At 33.3% G+C, this 20,417-nt stretch overlaps 2 protein-coding genes across 8 annotated transcripts; one reads left to right on the forward strand and one right to left on the reverse strand.

Moving 5' to 3' along the window:
* The first annotated feature begins 1,511 nt into the window (after nucleotides 1-1,511).
* Nucleotides 1,512-17,456, forward strand: LOC120281994 (probable cyclic nucleotide-gated ion channel 20, chloroplastic). Of its 7 annotated transcripts, XR_005542860.1 has the most exons (16): nucleotides 1,512-1,776; nucleotides 1,854-1,922; nucleotides 2,672-3,135; nucleotides 3,644-3,832; nucleotides 6,358-6,456; nucleotides 7,193-7,330; nucleotides 10,563-10,811; nucleotides 11,724-11,990; nucleotides 13,684-13,829; nucleotides 14,574-14,651; nucleotides 15,319-15,448; nucleotides 15,633-15,879; nucleotides 16,038-16,200; nucleotides 16,287-16,456; nucleotides 16,870-17,000; nucleotides 17,131-17,456. XR_005542860.1 is itself a non-coding variant. In XM_039288693.1 (15 exons), exons 3-14 carry the CDS (start codon nucleotides 2,686-2,688, stop codon nucleotides 16,444-16,446), a joined length of 2,316 nt encoding a protein of 771 aa, XP_039144627.1. In that variant the 5' UTR covers nucleotides 1,512-1,776; nucleotides 1,854-1,922; nucleotides 2,672-2,685; the 3' UTR covers nucleotides 16,447-16,456; nucleotides 17,131-17,456. The 7 variants fall into 7 exon arrangements, 6 of the variants coding, with proteins under 6 accessions (XP_039144627.1, XP_039144626.1, XP_039144625.1 ...); XM_039288693.1 differs by lacking the exon at nucleotides 16,870-17,000; XM_039288692.1 differs by lacking the exon at nucleotides 17,131-17,456 and having other exon boundaries at nucleotides 16,870-17,115.
* A 625-nt stretch (nucleotides 17,457-18,081) lies between these two features.
* On the reverse strand, nucleotides 18,082-19,611 carry LOC120281923. Its single transcript, XM_039288616.1, has 3 exons — nucleotides 19,286-19,611; nucleotides 19,081-19,202; nucleotides 18,082-18,757 (listed from the first exon to the last, which is right to left on the reverse strand). The coding sequence occupies exons 1-3, from the start codon at nucleotides 19,490-19,492 to the stop codon at nucleotides 18,295-18,297; spliced, it is 792 nt and encodes a 263-aa protein (XP_039144550.1). The 5' UTR covers nucleotides 19,493-19,611; the 3' UTR covers nucleotides 18,082-18,294.
* Between the last annotated feature and the right edge of the window lie 806 nt (nucleotides 19,612-20,417).

Here is a 20,417-nt window from a genome sequence, read left to right on the forward strand (position 1 = left end):
CAAAAAAAAGATGGAGATGGCCAAAATGAGAATGTTGAAATGAAAGTAAGAATTACAAACAAAGATTAACCAAGAAATAACTCTATTAGAAAGTATCTTAGGAGTAGTACTATACCAATAAGTTAAAGAGACAATCACTTAAGATGATATGCACATGTTGACAAATAACTAGTAGCTCCCCATAAAAAAAAAGATAGATGTTAGAAGTTAAAGATCATAAAAAAAAAAGAGAGATAGATATAAAAAAAAAATATTAAGAGCTTAATTTTGATTATTTAGCCTTTTAATTTTTGATAGAGCAACATGGAATAAAAAAATTTATATACTTGACCCTAACTAATAGCATATTATTGTTGTACTAAAAAGTATGAAAGAACATGTTAGTCATTTTAAGAAAATAAAGTCTTTTTAGAAATATTAAGATATTCGGGTCATTTTAATTATTTCAAGAAAATAAGGACATTTTGATCCTGAGAAAAGCATTATTTTTGCTATTTTATAATAAAACCTAAAGTGGGTATAATACCAAGAAATAAATAAAATAGATATGCTAATAAAATTATAAAATAACTTCCGAAATGTGGGACTTAGAACAATAGTGGAAGTTCATTGGTTGTTATCATATTAGTGCATTGGAATACAAAGCCCAAAAAGTTCAATTTGACAAATAATTTAATAAAAAAATGTATAAATCTATGTCACGTAATCATAATAAAACTTAAATAAATAATGTTGTCATTTGGGGGCGGCTGTATCATTTTCCTAAAAAAATTACATAACATAAGAATTTACTAATTTTATTTTTATTTCTAAAAATTTTATAATTGTGTACATGACAAGACTTTTATTACCAATATAACACACTACCGGATTAATAAATTTTTAGATCATCGATAAATCATCATTCCAACTATCCCTGAATAACTTTTTTTTAGTATAATACCCGAATTGGTCCATTTATTTTTCTCTCTCTTCTCTTTTGGTCTCTCTACTCAGAAATATGCCCCACTTATTTCTCTACTTTTGAAAATCGTTCTATTTAGTCTCTTCTGAACAAAGAGATCAAAAGAGAAGAGAAAGAAAAAAGTAAAGAGACCAATTCTGTTATTATACCTAACTTTTTAATAAAACAGGACTTGTTATTTTTGAATAATAAGAAGAAGAAGAAGAAGAGATCCTTGATAAATGCTATTAAAAAAAATAAAAATATCTCCCAAAATGTATTTAATTCAACCAATCAACTCATCAAAGGAGTCTCCGGTCAAGTTCACTAATTTATAAAGTCAAACTCCAACCCTTTGAGTCCAAGCACGCACTAAATTTTCCACACATGATAATTCCCATTTTTTTATCCATATATAAAACAGAAATTTCCGTACCTTTATATATAATATTAATACATATACAGTATATATACTTTTCTAATGACTAAATTTCCCTTAAAATAAAACAGAATATATATATATATATATATATATATATATATATTTATAGAAGACTCGTGATGGCAGGCAGAGTGTTTAGTGTGAACTAGGGAAAAAGATCACTTTTTTGGCTTCGTTGATATACCAACAAAGTCTCCTTCCTCGTCTTCTTCCGTCGTTGTCCACCAATCAAACAACCCTACAACTCACGCCGTGGACGAAGCTTCCTCCTCCCCCTTCTAACTAAACAAAAGGATAATGCCCAAAGAGGGCTTCTATGTGCCCGCAGAAAGTCTCACCAACCTTGGTCTTTGTGTTTTCCCATCTCTCTGCTACTTTTTTTTGGTGATTTGTATGTGAAAGGTGAATTTTTTATGCTTGTAGTTTTTTTTTTTCTTTGTTAATGGTGAGTTTGCTGGGTTTTGGCAGGGTTTTTGGTTTTGATTCGTGAAATGCGGAGGTCTGGGTGTTGAAGAGGTTTGGCAACCGTGGGATTAGGTAGAAGATGATTCTTTTTAATAGGGTTTTGATGGTCTGTGTTTTGGTTATTTCTCTTTGCTTTGATTGGTGCTGGGCTGAGAAAATTGAGACCCAGGCAAAAGTTTTTGATTGTGTTGATAACGGTAGTTCATGAGGTTTTAGTGATCCAGAGGCCACTTTATGGTGAAAAAGATGTTTTTTTTAAATAAATGAAACATTATTAAAATAAAAAGAAAAATCTGATTGTGACTGTCCTCCTTTTCTATTCTGCAAAAGGTATCCTTGTTAGGTTTTATGAGAGTGGAATCAAAGGACTTGGAGGTTTATATTTTGTTTTACATTTTTCTAGGGAGGGCTGCTGGTTTTTCTTGGATGTTTGTATTTGATCCTTTTGCTGTGAAATTAAGTAATTTGAAGGATAGGTAATCTGAATTCTTCTCATTTAATACTTTTTGTACATAAAGGAGGTTGTTTTAAGTCTTCATCTCAATTTGTTAGTGGGAAGATGGCAGTTATTTTGTATGTATTTCCTGAATTTGATGCTTGCATTGCTTTGATTTTTCTTTGGATCCTTGCACAATAAACCTAATTTTGTTGTAGGTTGATTATCGAATTTCATATCTTTTGCCTTCATAAATCTTCAGTTATTTGTGCAAATGATACTGTGAGTTAGAAGTTGGAACCGATCATTCATCTGTAACATATATTGGTAATCACACAAAACATTCGTCCATTCTCTTATTTACTCATTTGTTTCATATTTACAGGGTAATTCCTGAAAATGGTTGATGAAAATGAATATCGGGCCTCCAATTTGCATACAAGCATTGAACTCGAAAGATTTACCACCCGAAGTGCATCAATGTCTATACCTCCGCCGATTGAATATGATGAGAGTGAAGAAGCTGTTTTATTTCATACTGGCCCTCTTCGAAATCAACGAAATCCCCTGTTTATACCCATGAGTGGACCTTTATGTGGTTTGAACCAGAAGAGTAGCAGAAATGTTTTTGGGTCTAATCACAGCAAACAACGAAACAAGTTTCATGCAGTCACACCTGAAGAAATTGGCAGAAGGGACCAATCTGACATCAGTGCTAGTGAAAGGAATGATCACTTGCTTAAGTCTGGTCCTCTGGCAATTTGCAGCAACCCTAACTGTGTTGTCTGCCCTGGTGCCTATAAAACAGAACCAAGTGGTTACAAACAATCCGTTTCTCTCAAAAACAGGGTACTTTTTTTTTTTAATGAACTTACCAATGTGTGCTTAATCTCCTTCCATTATATATGTTCCATGAGAGTTGATGTGAGAGCCAAGACTAAATCATCCACACAATTAAATTTGTATGTCTTCTTACATTTTTGTTGCCTCTGAATCAGGTTTGTATTATTTTTTAATGTAGTGGTCATAGATTTGTTCATTCATTTTCATGAAGGAAAGCTCCCCTTGTTGCTTACAGCAGGATCTTGTGATTAGCTCATTGAATTTTTACTGTATTTTATATTCATGTCATATTATCTTCCATTATTATCATTAATAAGTCTATTACATCTCTCATACCTGTTTATGATTTATAGCTGTTTCTTGGTTGTTTTTCTGCTTAGGAGTATTATCCCCTACTTCAAATTCCTTATCTGTCAATTGATCTGAAGATATTGTCTGTGTAGAAAGCCTATTGGTCTTTCAAAATTTATCTGATTTTATCTGAAACAATGTTATTGCTTGTGATTTTGACCAGCTCCATAAAAATATTTATGAGGATGTTGATGGTTGGCTGGAGAAATTTCATAATCTTTTTGATTCATATTTTCCAATCATGAATCCTCATACGAAACGTGTCCAGCAGTGGAACAAGTTCTTTGTTATTTCTTGCTTGGTGGCTATCTTCATTGATCCATTATTTTTCTTCCTACTTTCTCTGCGGCAGGTATGTTGCTTTTCTTTTTTTTTTAGTGAAACTAGCTTTTGCTTTCTTTTGTTCATGTATTACACTGTCATTGTTAGACACTCACTAAGCCAGTATGAGGTATAAAATAAGATTTCTTCATGATTTTTGGTATGTTAATTTGATTGTGAGAAAACTGTTTATTTAACTTTGTAACGCTGTCGATGTAGATGTTGTATGTGTATTGTGTGTATATTTTCGCTTAGTATGTTGGCTTAGCTATGGAAATTCCAATTGTGTGAAGAGAAAGATTATTTTGCACTATTGTTCCTTAGTGGGTAAAAACTTTTTTATTCTGAAAACAACGGAAGAATTAACCGCCTCATATGCAATCTAATCAGCTGAAACATTTTGATAAATATGTAAATATGTGGTCTCTTACTCACAGTTTGTATTAGGCAAATATCTGTAGAAGAGAATGCCCTTTAAAATATTGCTTGCAACATTTTCATTAGCTTTTAAGAAGGTTCCTTATTTTTCATGAAGCATAATGTGCTTAGACTTGATTTAAATTATAAAACAAAAACAAAGGAAAGGAGAAGAAAACAAACTGATGCTTAATCAAAATAGAATAAATCAAGTAAAATATAGTACTTTTTAAGGAACAAAATTCATTGGCATTCACTTCATCCTAGCATAGCCACATTTACTTTGTGCCAAATTCATGGTACAAATGCTTATCTTTTATAATTAGTGTACTGCTATTCTTGGCGCAATAATTTGTCTTTACTCTTTCTTTTAGTTCTTTTTCAAGCCATTTACATGTTTACTTCAATTCTTTTAAATTTTTCAAGGCTTCCAATGTTTATCCATTTTTCTTATTATTTATCCAAAATGCTTCATGAAAAGTAAGAAGTCCCAACAATCCTAATTAAGCAAGATCTTATACATACATCAATCTGGTAGTAAAGCACTCCCTCCATTCCTTTTTACGGGTCACATTTACCTAATTTCCACATATTAAGAAAAGTTGGTTAAAGTTAGTTGGTTACCTATATTTTATAAAAAATTCATTACTTTCCAAAATTACCCATATTTAAAACTCCACTAAGTGGGGTATATGATTTAATGCTTAGTTGATTGTGATTTATTGAAAATTGTACAAATACATTAAATTAAAGGGTAAATTTGGAAAAAACTATTTAATACTGCACAAAATTTCTAATGTGACAAGTAAAAAGGAATAAAGAAGAGCTCCAAAACGTAACAAGTAAAAAGGAACGGAGGGACTAGTATTCTCCTTCCTAGTTACTTCTCTTGCACTAGTGGAAGTATGCTAAGAGTTACTAGAAAAAATTTAATATCATTGCTTTCTTTTGAATGACTTGTATCTTTATATAATTGTTAAAGCTTAACTGCATTCATTGTATCTTATTTAAAATAATATTGATCAAAGACACTTAGTTTTCCCATCCAAGGCAGTCAATTCAAGATTCAAATCGTGAATCGAAATCCCAAGTTTGCAAATTGAGAATAAACAAATTTTATAAACATTTGTTGTTTCAAGAATAGGTTTTTTTGCAATAACAAATTTAAAGATTAATTAAATAATCACCGAAACATAAGAAAAAAAAAGATTTTTTTTCCATGACAGAATTTTTCCAATAACAAATTAATTTGTTATTAAAAGAAAATATTATCTTTTAATTAATCTTTAAAAATTTTCATGTATACCAAATTTAAAGATTAATTAAACAATCACTTATTTTGATTTAAAGTACTTTTAAAATAATAAAGAAAAAGATGGCAATGGAAAACAAGAAAATCAAAATACAGAATTGATGATACATAACTGTTGGACTAAAGACAGACAAATTTTCTATTCTTCTTCTATGTATCTTTTATCTTTTTGATTCTTCTTTTTTGTTTTGATTTTTTTTATTGTTTTTTAATTTTGGTATTTGCATTGTGGTGGACTCTTACTTTCTGCATGGGCTATTTTGTCTTTTTTTTTTTTAAATTCAAAACTCGGAATCCAAAAGTTGAATCATTGATCTTCCTGATTCATATCGATTCGTACGATTCATTACTGATTCTTGATCAATTCTCCTATAAGATTCGATCAGGTATGAAAAACGAAATGAATCATATAATTCCTATCAAGGAATTGTATGATTCTAACTATACTGTTCCTGTCCACAAACAATAACTAAGTAGGTGCATTCTTGAAGTGAGATCCTATGTGATGGATCAGCAATATGTTCTGTTTTTTATTTTTTACTTTTTTTTCAGTTCAAAAAAGGCAAGCTGTATTTAGTAAAAAGTTGGTCATTATAGTTAGAACAGCTTTCAGGAAGAATTCTTGAATAAAAGTTTGGAGAATGGGAGAGGATCAATAATAAGTAGATGCAATAGAGGGCATGGGGATACTAAATTGTTGAACCTCAAGACTTGGCGAACAAAATTTTTGTAACCTGAGCATAATTTAGGAACTTTCCCAAATGACTTTTAACAGGTTGTGCTGTGAGTTTAGCATGTTCATCTTTGTTTTGTCATTGTGTGCGTAGGTTGATAAGTGTATAGTGTTGGACTGGTCACTGGCAACAACTATTGCTGTTGTGAGGAGCTTGACTGATTTCTTCTACCTTTTACATATGCTTCTTCAGGTATGCTGCCAATATGACAACTCCAGGTTTTATATGAATTTCTGGTTATTGTTTGATTATGAAAGGGTATATTTGTGGTCCAACAGAACCTTTGTTACCTGCATTTATTTCAGATTATTTCCAGCATTTGCAAGTCACATGCCCATTATTGTATTGTAAACTTAATCTTTAAAGAAGGTCATCATTTTCAGATATTTTTTTTTTTGTGTCTAGAAATGTTTTGCATTTTCATGGCACAGTACCTATTTCACATAATCTAATCATCTGAACGTTTCATTTGATTCTTTTCTGCACGTTTAATTTATTGCTTAGATCAATAGAAATAAACTTGTATTGGAGATGGTTTTCTTTTGTGCAATACAAGTTTATTTCTAGAAATGTTTTAGAAATGTTTTAGATCAATAGAAATAAACTTCTAGAAATGTTTTACATCTTTTCTGCACGTTTAATTTATTGCTTAGATCAATAGAAATAAAGATGTAAAAGAGGAGACATGCTTTTGAGGGAGAAATGAATAAACAAGGAGAATTAGTGTAATTTACTCTAAATGGTTTTTCTAAAAGATTGTTCCCATCTACGTCGGGGCTAACTTTTAACAATCTTATTATGGTCACCTTGTGGTTTTTCTTTATTTTTTATTTTTTATTTTTTATTTTTTATTTTTTATTTTTATGAATGATGTGGATTATTTTGGTTAAGGCTTGTCTAGTCACTTAATCAAAGTATCATGTTGCAGTTTAGGCTGGCATATGTTGCTCCCGAATCTAGAGTCGTTGGGGCTGGCGATTTAGTAGTTAAACCAAAGAAAATTGCCTTACACTATCTTCGGGGTTATTTTATAATCGATCTTTTTGTTGTCCTGCCGCTTCCTCAGGTGAGATTCAGCCTTGTATTTTTACTATTCCTTTTGAATTGTTGATACTTGATATTTTAATTACTTTCATTTTATTGCTTTGTGGACTTGTATATTCTTGACACCCTAAGATAATGAATATTGAGCGTAAAATTGTGATTTGAGCTTAATTAGCTAATTACCCTGATAATCTGAGTGGTGTTCTTTTAGCATTTGACATTATTTGTGTTTTCTTCTTCTTTTTTTTTTTTTTACTTGTTTCTAAATTTCTCCTTTTGTATCTGTCTTCTTTTTCTGTTTCACTCATTCGTGTTGTAGATGTAAGTTGAGCACTGTCAATATTCACCAACCAATCCAGTGTAATAATACTGGTTACAACTCTGGAATGTTTGTGGATGTTGATGAAATGCCAAATTTTACTTACCAGTTTTGCAATGTTTGTCATCTAATTCAGTTTCTAACTGATATAATTAAATGCCATCTCCTTGGAATGTAGTAGTTTCTTGTGGAATTCTTTATCTTTAGCCTGTTTATAACCTCCATAGCTAACTGTTGTTTCTAATTTTCCAAGATGACAATTAATATGATGGAAATAGTATTTATATATAAGATGCCTGTAGTATCTACTTAATCATGTTATGGCCATATGTTAAGACAGATGTTTTGATTTAGTCTCTTCAGTTGCAGAGGCTTGAAGTTATTTGGTGCATCCTTTGCTTCACTTTAAGGATTTAAAAGTGTTGATGTTGTTACTTGCAGTGATATTGTGTGGCATTCTTTGTCAATGAAATTTGCAAATTAACCATGGCAATCTAAATATTCAAGGTTATTATTTATAAGAGTCCACATTTTTTCTTTCAGCGTGCTAATTGTTTGTGGTGTAGGAAGCCTGCAATCTGAATCCATCCCCAGTGTATCTTGTTCACACGTTGTAGAAAATGTGATATTGAGTTGTCAAAAGTTTTCTTTTAGGAGTAACATGCTTTTTATACTGAGGGGCTTTTGTTCGTAAATGGTATGAAGGGAATCAACCAATATTAATATGCTTGCTACTTGATGTAGATGATGCTGTACCTGATAGGTATACTATATATTAAGAAAACAAAATCTGATTTGAAATTTTGGTTGTTTTAAGCATAACAAAGAAAGAATCGGTGTATGTCTATAGATTTTGTTTTTCTTGAGTAACAAATAAAGAACACTAAAAATAACATCAACATAATTTGTGGCTTTGATGCTTTTTATTTGTATGTTAATAATCAATGAAAGAAAATCTACTAAATCTGAGGTACTAGTGTAATTAAAAGTGTTAGGCGTCCTTAAGTTGCTAAGGCATTTTATTGTCCAAGGTGAAAGGTGCCACGAATGGTGCACGCCCGAGCGAAGTAAAGTGCTAGTTAATAAATAACTTAAATGTATATATATATATACATATATATAAGCAGTGGAGATTCCCCTGCAGAGAGCCGGATGAGGGGAGACCCTCACGTCCGGTTCGGAGGGCGGGGATATCCCGATCCTACTATCATTATACCTTTGCAATCAAGGATCAAAGCTAGGCTGGCTCAGCTATCAGCTAACCGATGTGATGCCGAAGTCCCTAGAAGCTGGACAAGAAGCAGAACAGGATAGAGAAAATCATACGGAAATGATTCTGAAAATGGCAACCAAATTCAGGTAGAACACCAGTTCTGACCCGTGACTATAGGAGTACCTGTCAGCTCGGGTACCTCATCTTGTCATTTCGTCGTTGCTCATTCCCGTTAGGCCGAAGTCTTTGGCGTTTCCTTTTCCGCGCCCGTGCACGCGTAGGTGAAGATTTTCAGCCTCATCAGAAGATGAAAATGACCCTTTTTTTAAATCCCTTCGTCACCTACTAGTGAGTCGGAAAATCCGTCTATGCGCTCCTGGCCTTCCCAGTTATCGGCCACAAGGGAATTGAAACTTCCTTCATTCAATGTTGTCTATCTTTCGAGTCCCCCTTTCCCTTCATGTGCCCCTTTTTTACTGAATCAATGACCGCATGAGCCGAGAGAAAGAGTTAGACTTCTTTATTGCATTGCATCGAAGATGAAGATTTTCTGACTCAGTGCGGGTGATATAATTTTTGGAATAATTAAAGTCAAAGTAAAGCATTATGTCAGACAAAACATGACATAAAGTCAAGGAAAACACTTCTTGAACGTCCAGAACTAAAGTTTTTAAATGTAAACTCTATTTTCATGAGTTATTTAACTTTACAATATCATCATCCTCATCATCTAAGCTAGCTTCAATTTCATCACTAGATTTACAGTGCAACTTTTATTGCCTCTTCAATTTTCTCTAATTAATTAGTCAATTTCTTAGTTTACTCATTATTTTTAAAAAATAGTAGCTGCACACTTAAATCACCTAGTTTTTCTCGCATAAATTTATTTCATTCCTAATCCGTAAGTGTGTTTTTTTTAAATCACTTAGTTTTTCTCCTTTAAATGTATTTCCTTCCTTATTAGTAAGTTTATTTCCTTACTAGTAAGTGTGCCTTTTTAAAATCACTTAGTTTTTCTTCTTTAAATTAATTTCCTTCCTTATTTGTAAGTATGGCTTTTTAAAATCGGCTAGTTTTTCTCTCATAAATTTATTTCCTTATTTATTAATAAGTGTATCTTTTTAAAATCCCAATTAATACTAATTGAAAGCATTAAATATAGGGCTGATAGGGAAAAAAAAAGACAGGCGCCCTTTTTTTTATGCGTAGCGCTTGGCAAAAGCGCTTGCCTCAATGAAAACGCCTCACCCTAGCGTGTTGAGCTGTTAGGGCCTTGCCTCGCCTCGCCTCGCCTGAGCGCCTAGGCAAGCACCTTTCTCGCTTTAATAACACTATGAGGTATATAAGCAAACAAGTTCCAAACAATTTAAAAGGGGCTATTCTATGAATTTAAAGTACATTGTATCACAAATGGATGTGTTTATGTCAAAATCTATGTCATAATGGACTTATATCTTTCATTTTTAGCACTGCTCGTATCTGAATCCTATTGAGCAATGCCATGTTTCCATCATGCAATATTTGTATGAATGGTAATATTTATATGTTGACTGGCTGATGTTATGAATAACTCACACCATAAGAAATAAGGCACTAGTCAAATATTCTCCCTTTCTAAATTCTTCATATTCCTTCTCATATCTTGTTTAGAACAATATAATTATCTATATATTTTTTTTCTAGCTCATTATTTGTTTTCCATTTTTGTTGTTTGTGATGCAGCTTATGATATTGGTATTGATACCAAAATATGTGGGAACATCATCAGCAAACTATGCAAAAAATCTTTTACGCACTATTATCCTCCTTCAGTATATCCCAAGAATTTTCAGATTCCTACCACTGCTTGCTGGCCAATCTGCAGGTGGTTTCATATTTGAGTCAGCATGGGCAAACTTTGTTATAAATCTTCTCATGTTTGTATTGGCTGGACATGTTGTTGGCTCATGTTGGTACCTTTTTGGCTTACAGGTTTGATCCATTTGTTGTTGAAACCCTCTCTTCATGTTTGCAATTCATGTGCTGTAAATTTCACTGGTCCTCTCTCTGATTTACTTTAAAAGATGCCACATTACATTTTGTGCTTTTGTTTGTACTCATACACTTTCACATCCTAGCTTCTGTAATTTTTTCTACAGACAAGGTCATGTGGTCTATGCTATGTCTTTCTTATCAATATCCAATCTTTGTTGTGCCTCTCCAATAGCACATAGAATATTCGACAAATTCCCTGCCTTTATGAAGAGTTTGGAGGGTATTTTTGTTAAATTTGCTAGAAATGGAGTGACTATCATGTTAGGAGCTACACATTCTAGTCAAGGGGTGACAAAAAAAATATGACTCTCTTTTCGTGGAGCCGTGCATAGGGATTGTATACAGTAGGTTAGAGATTATAAGATGAAGAATTTGCCTGTTAATGTTAGAGATCATGAGATGAGTTTTCTGGTGAAGCTTAGAGATCCTAGGATGAAGAATTTGCCCCTTAAGGTTTGGGACTATTGGAAGGTTTTGAACAAGGTCATTGATCTCCTTGTATATAATGTGCATGTGATGCTTTCATCTGTTGGGATATTTTTATTTAGACATAGTACATGATGATTTCATTCTTCTTTGTATTAAGGATACTATTAGCCGGTGCTTAGTATGATTAGGAGATGATTTCATTCTACTTGTTTTGGCCACGGTTCTTCTGCATTAAACTGCCTGTGAATTCAATGTTGTATATTTTAAATGTGCTTGCATTCCCATTTGGGCATGCACGGTTTTTTATAATGCTGATGCATACTCCCATCTATTTTTTTTCAAGAAAATGTTATAAAATAAACATTAGAGTAAATGGGTTGTAGAGGAAAGTTTATTCATTGTTTGTTTGTTTTCTTTCAGAGGGTGAATCAATGTCTACGTGATGCCTGTTATTTATCCAATATTACTGATTGTCAATGGTTCATAGATTGTGGACGCAGACCTCATATTATAAGATTTGATACATACCCAACTTGGACAGATTGGAAAAATGATTCTATTTCCAGTGATTGCTTTAATTCCGATGGTGGCCATTTTGAGTATGGGATTTATCAACAAGCTGTTAATTTGACAACAAGACATAGTATTGTTACACGATACATATATTCCCTGTTTTGGGGTTTTCAGGTACTTTTCCTCTAATATTCCTTTTTTTTTTTTATCTATTATCATTTGTTTGCAATTGTTAGAGTAGGATTATAATATTAATTAATACAGTGTGTTTCTTCTATCTATATGATTTTTTTATCAAACATCACGAGTATTGTTATGTTCTCTTACGATGTTTGCATGACATGTGTTTGGTCACATATTTCAGACCTATTTGAAATACCAAACTGAATTTTGTTGTAACTAGTGGAAGAGAAATCAGGGATACACACATTTATCATTATGTATACCATATAAATACCTATGTAGTAAGTCCATGGAAGATGAGGACTACTTTGGTTCAAACTCCAAATGTAAAACAAATCATATTGAAGAATAAATATATAATTTATTTAATTATGTATGAAGTGTTAAATGGACAAAGAAGACATATAAAGGGTAAAAAGGACATTTTAGTATTTCACTTATTTTCTATCCATTATTAAATGATAACAAGTGTGATTGGACTTTGATTTCTATATGTATATAAGAATCTTTATGAGGGTATCCATGTACTTTTTAGTTTATATAATGCAAAAAGCCTTCAATTATCTTAAATGGGTTAAATGAGTTAGTCTGGTTGATATGAATTTAATAATATACTTTATAAATGGGTTGATGGGGTGGGGATAACCCATATAATTAAGTGGCCTTGTCAAGTTTTGACATTTGACCTGTTTATTAAACAGCTTGGTTTTAGGATTAGCATAAAAGAGTTGAGTCAAACTTGACCTAAATTGAACCCGACCTACTAACCCATATTGACACTGAATTCTCTATTCTTTATCTGTGTGCATTCTTTGTGTGTGCATGTGTGAATAAACATGATTTGGTCCAAGAGTTTATCACTCTATTTCAGAAAGTGATCCTGATTTGATCTCCCTCCGTATTTTCTAAATTCAATTGATATATGACACAATGATAGTATTTGGTATGACCTTGTATGCAGAAGTAATAGTAAACATATTGTTGCTTCGTCTTGTTCCGCAACTAGTGGGTAACTGTAATACCATGTACTTATTACTCTAGTATATGTAGAGTTAGTGTTGTCTCGTTTTTGTATGGTTAAAATTCTACTAGGTACTCCTGCTGAGCCCCTTGCTTTTGTAGTTTTTACATGCATACCAAACATAACTCTATTCAACCCAAAACCTATATAAAGTGAGAGACCTAGACTTATATATTCATATCCATATCTACTAACTCAACCTATGTGGGACATTTGGTTACTTTAATAGAAGTACTAATAACTAATTGTATTTAGAACTTTATCTGATGCCCCAATTTTGCAATCAAATTGGCAAGATTCTTCTTTTGTGCTTTGAAAGTTGTAGTTTAGGAAAGATAGCAGTCCCTTATATGGCAATGTATCGTTATCTTAGTGATAACATAGCTTGTGGCATCACATTTTTGAGGGGGGTTCATAATATAAGAGTGAAAATGGGAACTAGGAACTATGGACAAAGGTTGATGATCAGGTGTGGTAATAATGCCCAAAAGAATATAATGAACTCCTGTATGCAAGTGGCAGTCACTTTCTCCCTAAAATGTCTTTGTTGATTTCATTTGAATGTGCAAATCTTGTGTGATTCTTCCCTTTTCCAAGTAAGAAAAATAATTTCTTTTCTTCTAATTTGCATGTGTGTTCCCTAATGTGCTTGCTTGCTAAAAGCAAATCAGCACCTTAGCCGGCAACCTCGTTCCAAGTTACTTTGAGTGGGAAGTTTTGTTCACTATGGCGATTGTTGGATTGGGACTTCTGCTTTTTGCATTGCTCATCGGAAATATGCAGAATTTTCTTCAAGCTCTTGGAAGGCGGTATGTAGTGCATTTGAAATGTTGTGTTGGATTTATTTATTTACATATATGTGTAAAGTCATGTTCTTAATTCTTTAAACATTTTGTTAGTTGATATTTGATTGTTGTGTTAATTATCTGTCAGTTTTTTCCTTGTGTAACTCATGAACATTCTCCTCTAGGCTTTTGGCATTTATCAAAATATAGTCCTTTAATTCGGTGTCTTGATTTTGTGCTTGGATTAACAGTTTTCCTGAGCTTGTGTGAAAACTGTCTACTATTATTTTTCCATTTAAAAATTAGTAAGCATCACTTTATGTAACTAGAATGAATAAGTAAATGAATTGGGCATGCTATATGTCATAAAGTTGCTATTGTTATGATCTGTGAATGTCTTATTTTTTGAAATTTGACAAATTCTGCATACGGTAACTAAACCTTTTATACCAAAAATTTTAAAAAACCTTTGCATAAATTTCTTAATGTTCTTCGGTAATAGTATCGTATACAAAGCTGATTCATATGACTCCTGATTATTTGTGATTGACTTATTACAGAACTAATTCTAGAAATAGCCTTGTGCTTTAGTGTGCATCTTCGTTTGGCTGGAGGAACTTCTACCGTTCAGAGGGAGTTTTATGAAATGATTAAACATAAAGTACTAATAAAATTATCCTATTTCAAGTTTGTTGTTCAGATCCATGTCTTTTGAAAAGAAGCATAGCTTCTCATGTAATCCAAACTGAAATAATTTCTTTTTTTAAGGAAATTAGAAATGCAACTCAGAAGACGTGATGTTGAACAATGGATGAGCCATCGACGTATGCCAGAAGAGTTAAGGAGGTTTGTCACTGATTTGTTCTTTAGATATTTAGTTTGTATACTTTATTCCTTTTTTCTTCAATGTTGAAAGTTTGGTCTTAAGTTTGTTTTGCATATCCTAATGATACAAATTCCACATTTTTAGTTCAATGATATTTTACCTTACCTCATGAACATAATGAAATTACTGAAAATTATCTTTCCATTTCCTGAATCTAAAACACTTGGTATATCATCATTTAATGTTATCTATTGCCATTGCATCTGATGGCGCTTGTGTTTTTTATATTCTTGTCACTCATATCATATGGATACTTTCCTGACCTTGGATAGTAAGTCATAAGAAACAAGATCATTGAATTTATGTTTGTTTATATGACCAGTTACAAACTTTTCTACGTATTGGTATAGATTTAAGAGTACAGACAAATAAGTGCATGTACCAAACTTTCCTTATCCCTCTCTTAACCGCGGCTAATTGCCAAAAGAGATTTTTGGTTTACTTGAAGAAATCTCACCTTCAATTTATGATAGCATTTTTGTTTTTATTACGTGTCATCTTATCCAAAGGCCCCTCTTTCCCAGTGTTCCGTGTTCAGAAATTATGTTAAAACTTTATATTATTTTATTTTGTTTGATCTAATTCCTTTTTTCCTGTGGCTTTTTCTTTTCCCGGACAAAAATGTAGGCAAGTTAGACAAGCGGAACGATTTAGTTGGGCTGCCACTAGAGGCATAAATGAAGAAGAGCTAATAGAGTGTTTACCTGAGGACATACAGATAGACGTACGCCGCCACTATTTTCAGTTTATCAAGAAAGTAAGTTTCTGAAATATTAATTTTGAATAAATCTACTTATGTGGGCAAGTAATTTAGTAATAGCTTATCATTGTGATGAGGGAATTCTTGTTTAGATGGCGATGGATATTTCCTATGTACCCTTATACTTTAGATATGCTGGAAGGGCATTGTTTCTCACGTACGCAACAATTTTATTCTCCAGGTTCGTATTTTCACCCGTATGGATGAACCATTTTTAGATGCTATCTGTGCAAAATTAAGGCAGAAGTTGTACATTCAAGGAAGTAATGTTTTGTATAAAGGAGGCCAAATCGAAACGATGATCTTCATTGTAAGGGGTAAAATGGAGTCAGTTGGAGCTGATGGTAATACATCTCCATTGTCAGAAGGGGATGTTTGTGGTGAAGAACTACTGACATGGTATCTTGAATACTCCTCAGTAAACAAAGGTATATAATTATCTATTGACATCACCTTGTTAATGTTATTCAGAAATCCGTCATATGATAATTTGGAATTAATAGGCTCTTGCTTACATGATACTTCTTGCAATAAAACATCTGTCAAGCACTTAATAAAAGTATCGGGACAATGTCTGTAATTACAGATGGAGGGAAAATTAAGGTTCCAGGACACCGTTTAATTTCTACCAGGATGGTCAAATGTTCGACGAACGTTGAAGCCTTTGCACTCCATGCTTCAGATATTGAAGAAGTCACTGCAACATTCTCACGGTACTTACGGAACCCGCGTGTTCGCGGAGTAATCAGGTAAAATTCTGTCATTCACGTTCATAGTGTCCTAATAGTTTTTCACAAACAATACTTTGAATGCCGTAGTGTGACAATTGTTTCAGATATGAATCACCATATTGGAGGTATATGGCCGCAACCCGCATTCAGGTTGCATGGCGGTACAGGCAGAGACGGTTAAAAAGGACGGAGACACCGAATAGGACAGATACACCGAAGCACCCGTCTGGTTATTCAAACTCTAGTATCTGGCGACAACAGTGAGTTAAACTTGGTGAGTCCTGAAATATCTGTATATTAATATATTACTAGACTTGAGTTGTGTTTGATTGGCGATTTTTTCGCTTGATTTAGTGTAATTTTTATTTTGTTATGGGAAAATAGTTACTATTTCAAGTTGGCATTGAGCATAAAGGCAGTAAAATTTTGATTCTAATAACAAAAGAAAATGGCATGTTTAGCTTGGAAAAGCCTCTATATAGATGATATGATTCAAGTTGGGCGTAGTCACTAGGGTGATGTGATTCTGGTTTCTTTTAATCTTTTTGGAGCTGCATTATGATCATTCAAAGGTTCTTGTTGCTTGCTTTATGTCATATCTGTCTCCTATAAAATACTCTGAATTAAAACAAAGAATTGGTTGAAAAGGAATAATGAAAAATGGACTTACAAATTGCAAAATCTTAGATGATGGAAGTTGGATTCTTGAAGAGACAGTAGTGACTTTAGTCATGCACTTCCATTAATGGTCAACCATAAGCTCAGAAAATGAAGTACAAATGGCCAGCTATTGCCTCTCTTATTTCAAAGTCATAAAAGTAAGCAAACCTTTTCTTTTGAGAAAGTAGTAATGCAAGTGGCCAGTTATTATGCTTGTTATATGCCCATCCTTCATCATGGAATGCTTTTGCATTCCTTTCCTTAAGACACAAATTCACTTCCATGCAGACTAAACTGTTCAAAGCCATGCAAAAATGAACTGCTGATTCCAGTCTTGACTTCAAAAGTAGTTGACAGTTTTTATCATGCACTGTCCGTGTCATTAATTGGCTTAATGACTATTTAATTGACAATTTGCTCCATGTCAGACACAATGTCAATGCTTCTGATTTGAAGTTAAGAATTTGTTTAATTGTGGATAACTTTGGAGTTGTTTTCATTGTGAATACGATGTCATTAAACCACTTATCATCCATACTTTTCTTATATGTTATTTTAATTTATCTGATCATTATTATTATTATTATTATTTGAATACTCCAAAACATTAAAAAGTAACCATGCTTTCCTTGTTGATAGCATATACAGAGAAAGAGTCAGAAACACAGAAACAAGGACAAAAATAACAGAACAAAATAGTCTCCCAAAAACTTGTATTCATTTATTCCTTTCCCCACCAAATAAATCAAACCTTATGTCGCTACCAACTGCCGTTATATAACTTCATTAACCACAAATCCACAAATAAAAAATCACTTATATCTATATATATATCATTAATTTTATATTAAAAAAAAAAACTATGCAAGGCATATTTACTTGATCAGGGGGAGGTTTTTCAATCCCAAATCCTAAGTATAAAAATGCCGAAGAATCGGCAGGTAAGCTCACCACGAGGTGAAAGGATCCCATGTTTTAAAAGATATACGAGATAAGAGACCGCAACCGTGCAAAAGGCCATGGCCGCCCACAAACCATAAAATATTTGCAAATACAACCTCCACATTAATATTAAATACCACAAGCACCAACCCCAAACACAACAGTGCAGCACTTGCACCACAAGCTAAAATATGTCTCAAATCACTAAACAAACAAGATATCACTAAACAAACAAGATGCTCTCCTTCATATCATATATATATATATATATATATATATATATATATATGCTACTAATACAGTAATACTACTACACTACTCATACACACAGCATTTGCACCACAACATAGAACGCATCCAATAACACAACAAAACTATCCAAACAAACTGCATCATGCAACATCTCCAACATTAATGCCAAACACTTCAGCATTCACTTGAGTTGAAGAAGAAGAAGAGGAAGAAGAAAAAGAAACTAGGATTACTAAGGATCAACAAATGCATGCTAAACTATCCAAGCAAACTACTAATAGACCGAGCTTTCACAATGCCGATCTTCTTGCACTTGTTCTCTTGGTTATCACCATCTTCATCACCATTATTCTTTGCAGTCATTGCATTGGATGAAGTAATGATATCCTCTGATAACTGAGCATTGGTTTTGATTGGCTTCGTGCTGCCGAGTTGGCCACGGACACTACTCATGCTCCGGAGCCTGCCTTTGCCGAGATGATGCTCACAAAGCGAGTAACCGACAAGCGTTTGCTGGCAGCACCGCCAGCCTCTTCCATTCACCCGGCTGCACCGTGAGCCCTCCATCAACACAGCAGGGCTCCTTCTCTTCTTCACTCTCTCCTCCTCTTCCTCTTCCTCCTTCACACTCACATTCACAACAGCTTCATCACTTGTTTTACTAGTATTAACAATAGCCTTGGCCTTGGCTTTTCTTTCTCCTGATAACACTCTTCCACCACTGCACCAGTCATGAACACAACCAAGTGCAATATGCATTCATAGTCTTAACTACTTGAAAATAATAAGCAGATGCAGATGCTTGCTGGCTAGTGTTGTGCTTGTGTGTTTGTGTTTGTGTGTGTGTGTGTGAGTGTGTGTAGTGTGTGTGAATAGATGCATGTTTGGCATGTCATGATGGGGTAGAGCTGGCATGCATGGAATCAAGCAAACTACTTCCTTTTTCACTTTATATTTACCAAATGGAAATGGTATAATTAAGAGTAGTCTATTTAAAAAAACAAAAGGTGAAAACCAAAGAGTTTTTCTTTTTTACCAACCAACCTCTTATTATTACTATTAACATGGAAATCTCTGATCTTGCTGGCATCTACATCACCCTTCTTGATCTTCTTCTTCTTGTTCTTGTCTTCCTCCTCTTCAAGCTCTAGTTTATCAGTCACAACCTGCAGAAAAAGGAACCAAAAGAAGCATAAACATGAAAGCATGGAAGGTGTAGTGCAAGAAAGGGAGAGCATTAGATAGGTACCTGTTTAAGGTTGGGATTTAGAGAGGGAATGCAAGAGGGATGGGGATCTAGTGATAGATCCACATCTGGGTGCAATCCAAGAAGTGGTGTAGTTCCTGGAGGATGTTGAGTTGGTTCCAGGATGTCATTTTGGGGATGTTGAGATGGTTGGATTTGGAGACATGGATCTGGAACTTGAGATGCAGGAAGTCTTCTTCTGATCCTCATGGATGAAGAAGAACAAGAGATTGGGGATGAGAGATGAGATGGGATAGATGGATGGATGGATAGATAGAGAGAAGAGAGAGGGATAGGGAAACTCAGAAGAGAGAGAAAGAGGGATGGGATTTGGGAGGAGTGCATAAGTCCTTCATAGTTGTTAAATATTAAAAGAAGGGGGGGTTTTTTATTTTTTTATTTTTTTATTTTTTAAATTGTTATTTTTTATCTGAGGGGGGGAAAATGGGGATTTATAATATTAAAGGGAAAAAAAGGGAAATATTAATATAGAGTGGGGATTGTGGTTCTGGGGCTTGGCACGTGCGGTGTGGGTGGGGGTGCACTGCTGACTGGACGACCGGCTGTTGGCGGTGAGGTGTACGAATAGGGGAGAGGTGGCAGGGTCAGAGGACTCTAGCCTGAGATCAATGACCTACTAGAAACCTATTTTTTTAATTTTTATTTTTTTAAAATTTATTATTATTATTATTATTATTGGATAAAGTGATTTTTATTAATTAATTAATTAATTAATTAATTTGATATCTGTGATTTCGCTGGCCGCCATGAATATATTGTGTGTATAATTATTCCCTTTTGTCCTAAATAAAAATATTTCGTTTAGTTGGATGATGATTTTTTCCCCATAATTTTGAGATAGATATTTTTTTTATAAATAAATTATTTTTTTAAAAATATTGGGATAAAATTAATATAACTGTATAGGTTGTAAAGCCAAAGAGTATTCTCACTTATACTATATGTTTGAAACTGTAAATTGAAAAAAATGATTTTATTACTTCTTATTAATCATTTAATTCAAAAAAAAATTGTGAGGTATTTTCTCCATCTGTAAGATGTTACGTTTGTGTTGAATTAAAAACAGTTGCCTAATTTGACAAATTAAATTTGTTTAGCATATAACTAAGATTTT

Source organism: Dioscorea cayenensis, chromosome 18, assembly GCF_009730915.1.
Source record: "Dioscorea cayenensis subsp. rotundata cultivar TDr96_F1 chromosome 18, TDr96_F1_v2_PseudoChromosome.rev07_lg8_w22 25.fasta, whole genome shotgun sequence".
Classification (NCBI taxonomy): Eukaryota; Viridiplantae; Streptophyta; class Magnoliopsida; order Dioscoreales; family Dioscoreaceae; genus Dioscorea; species Dioscorea cayenensis.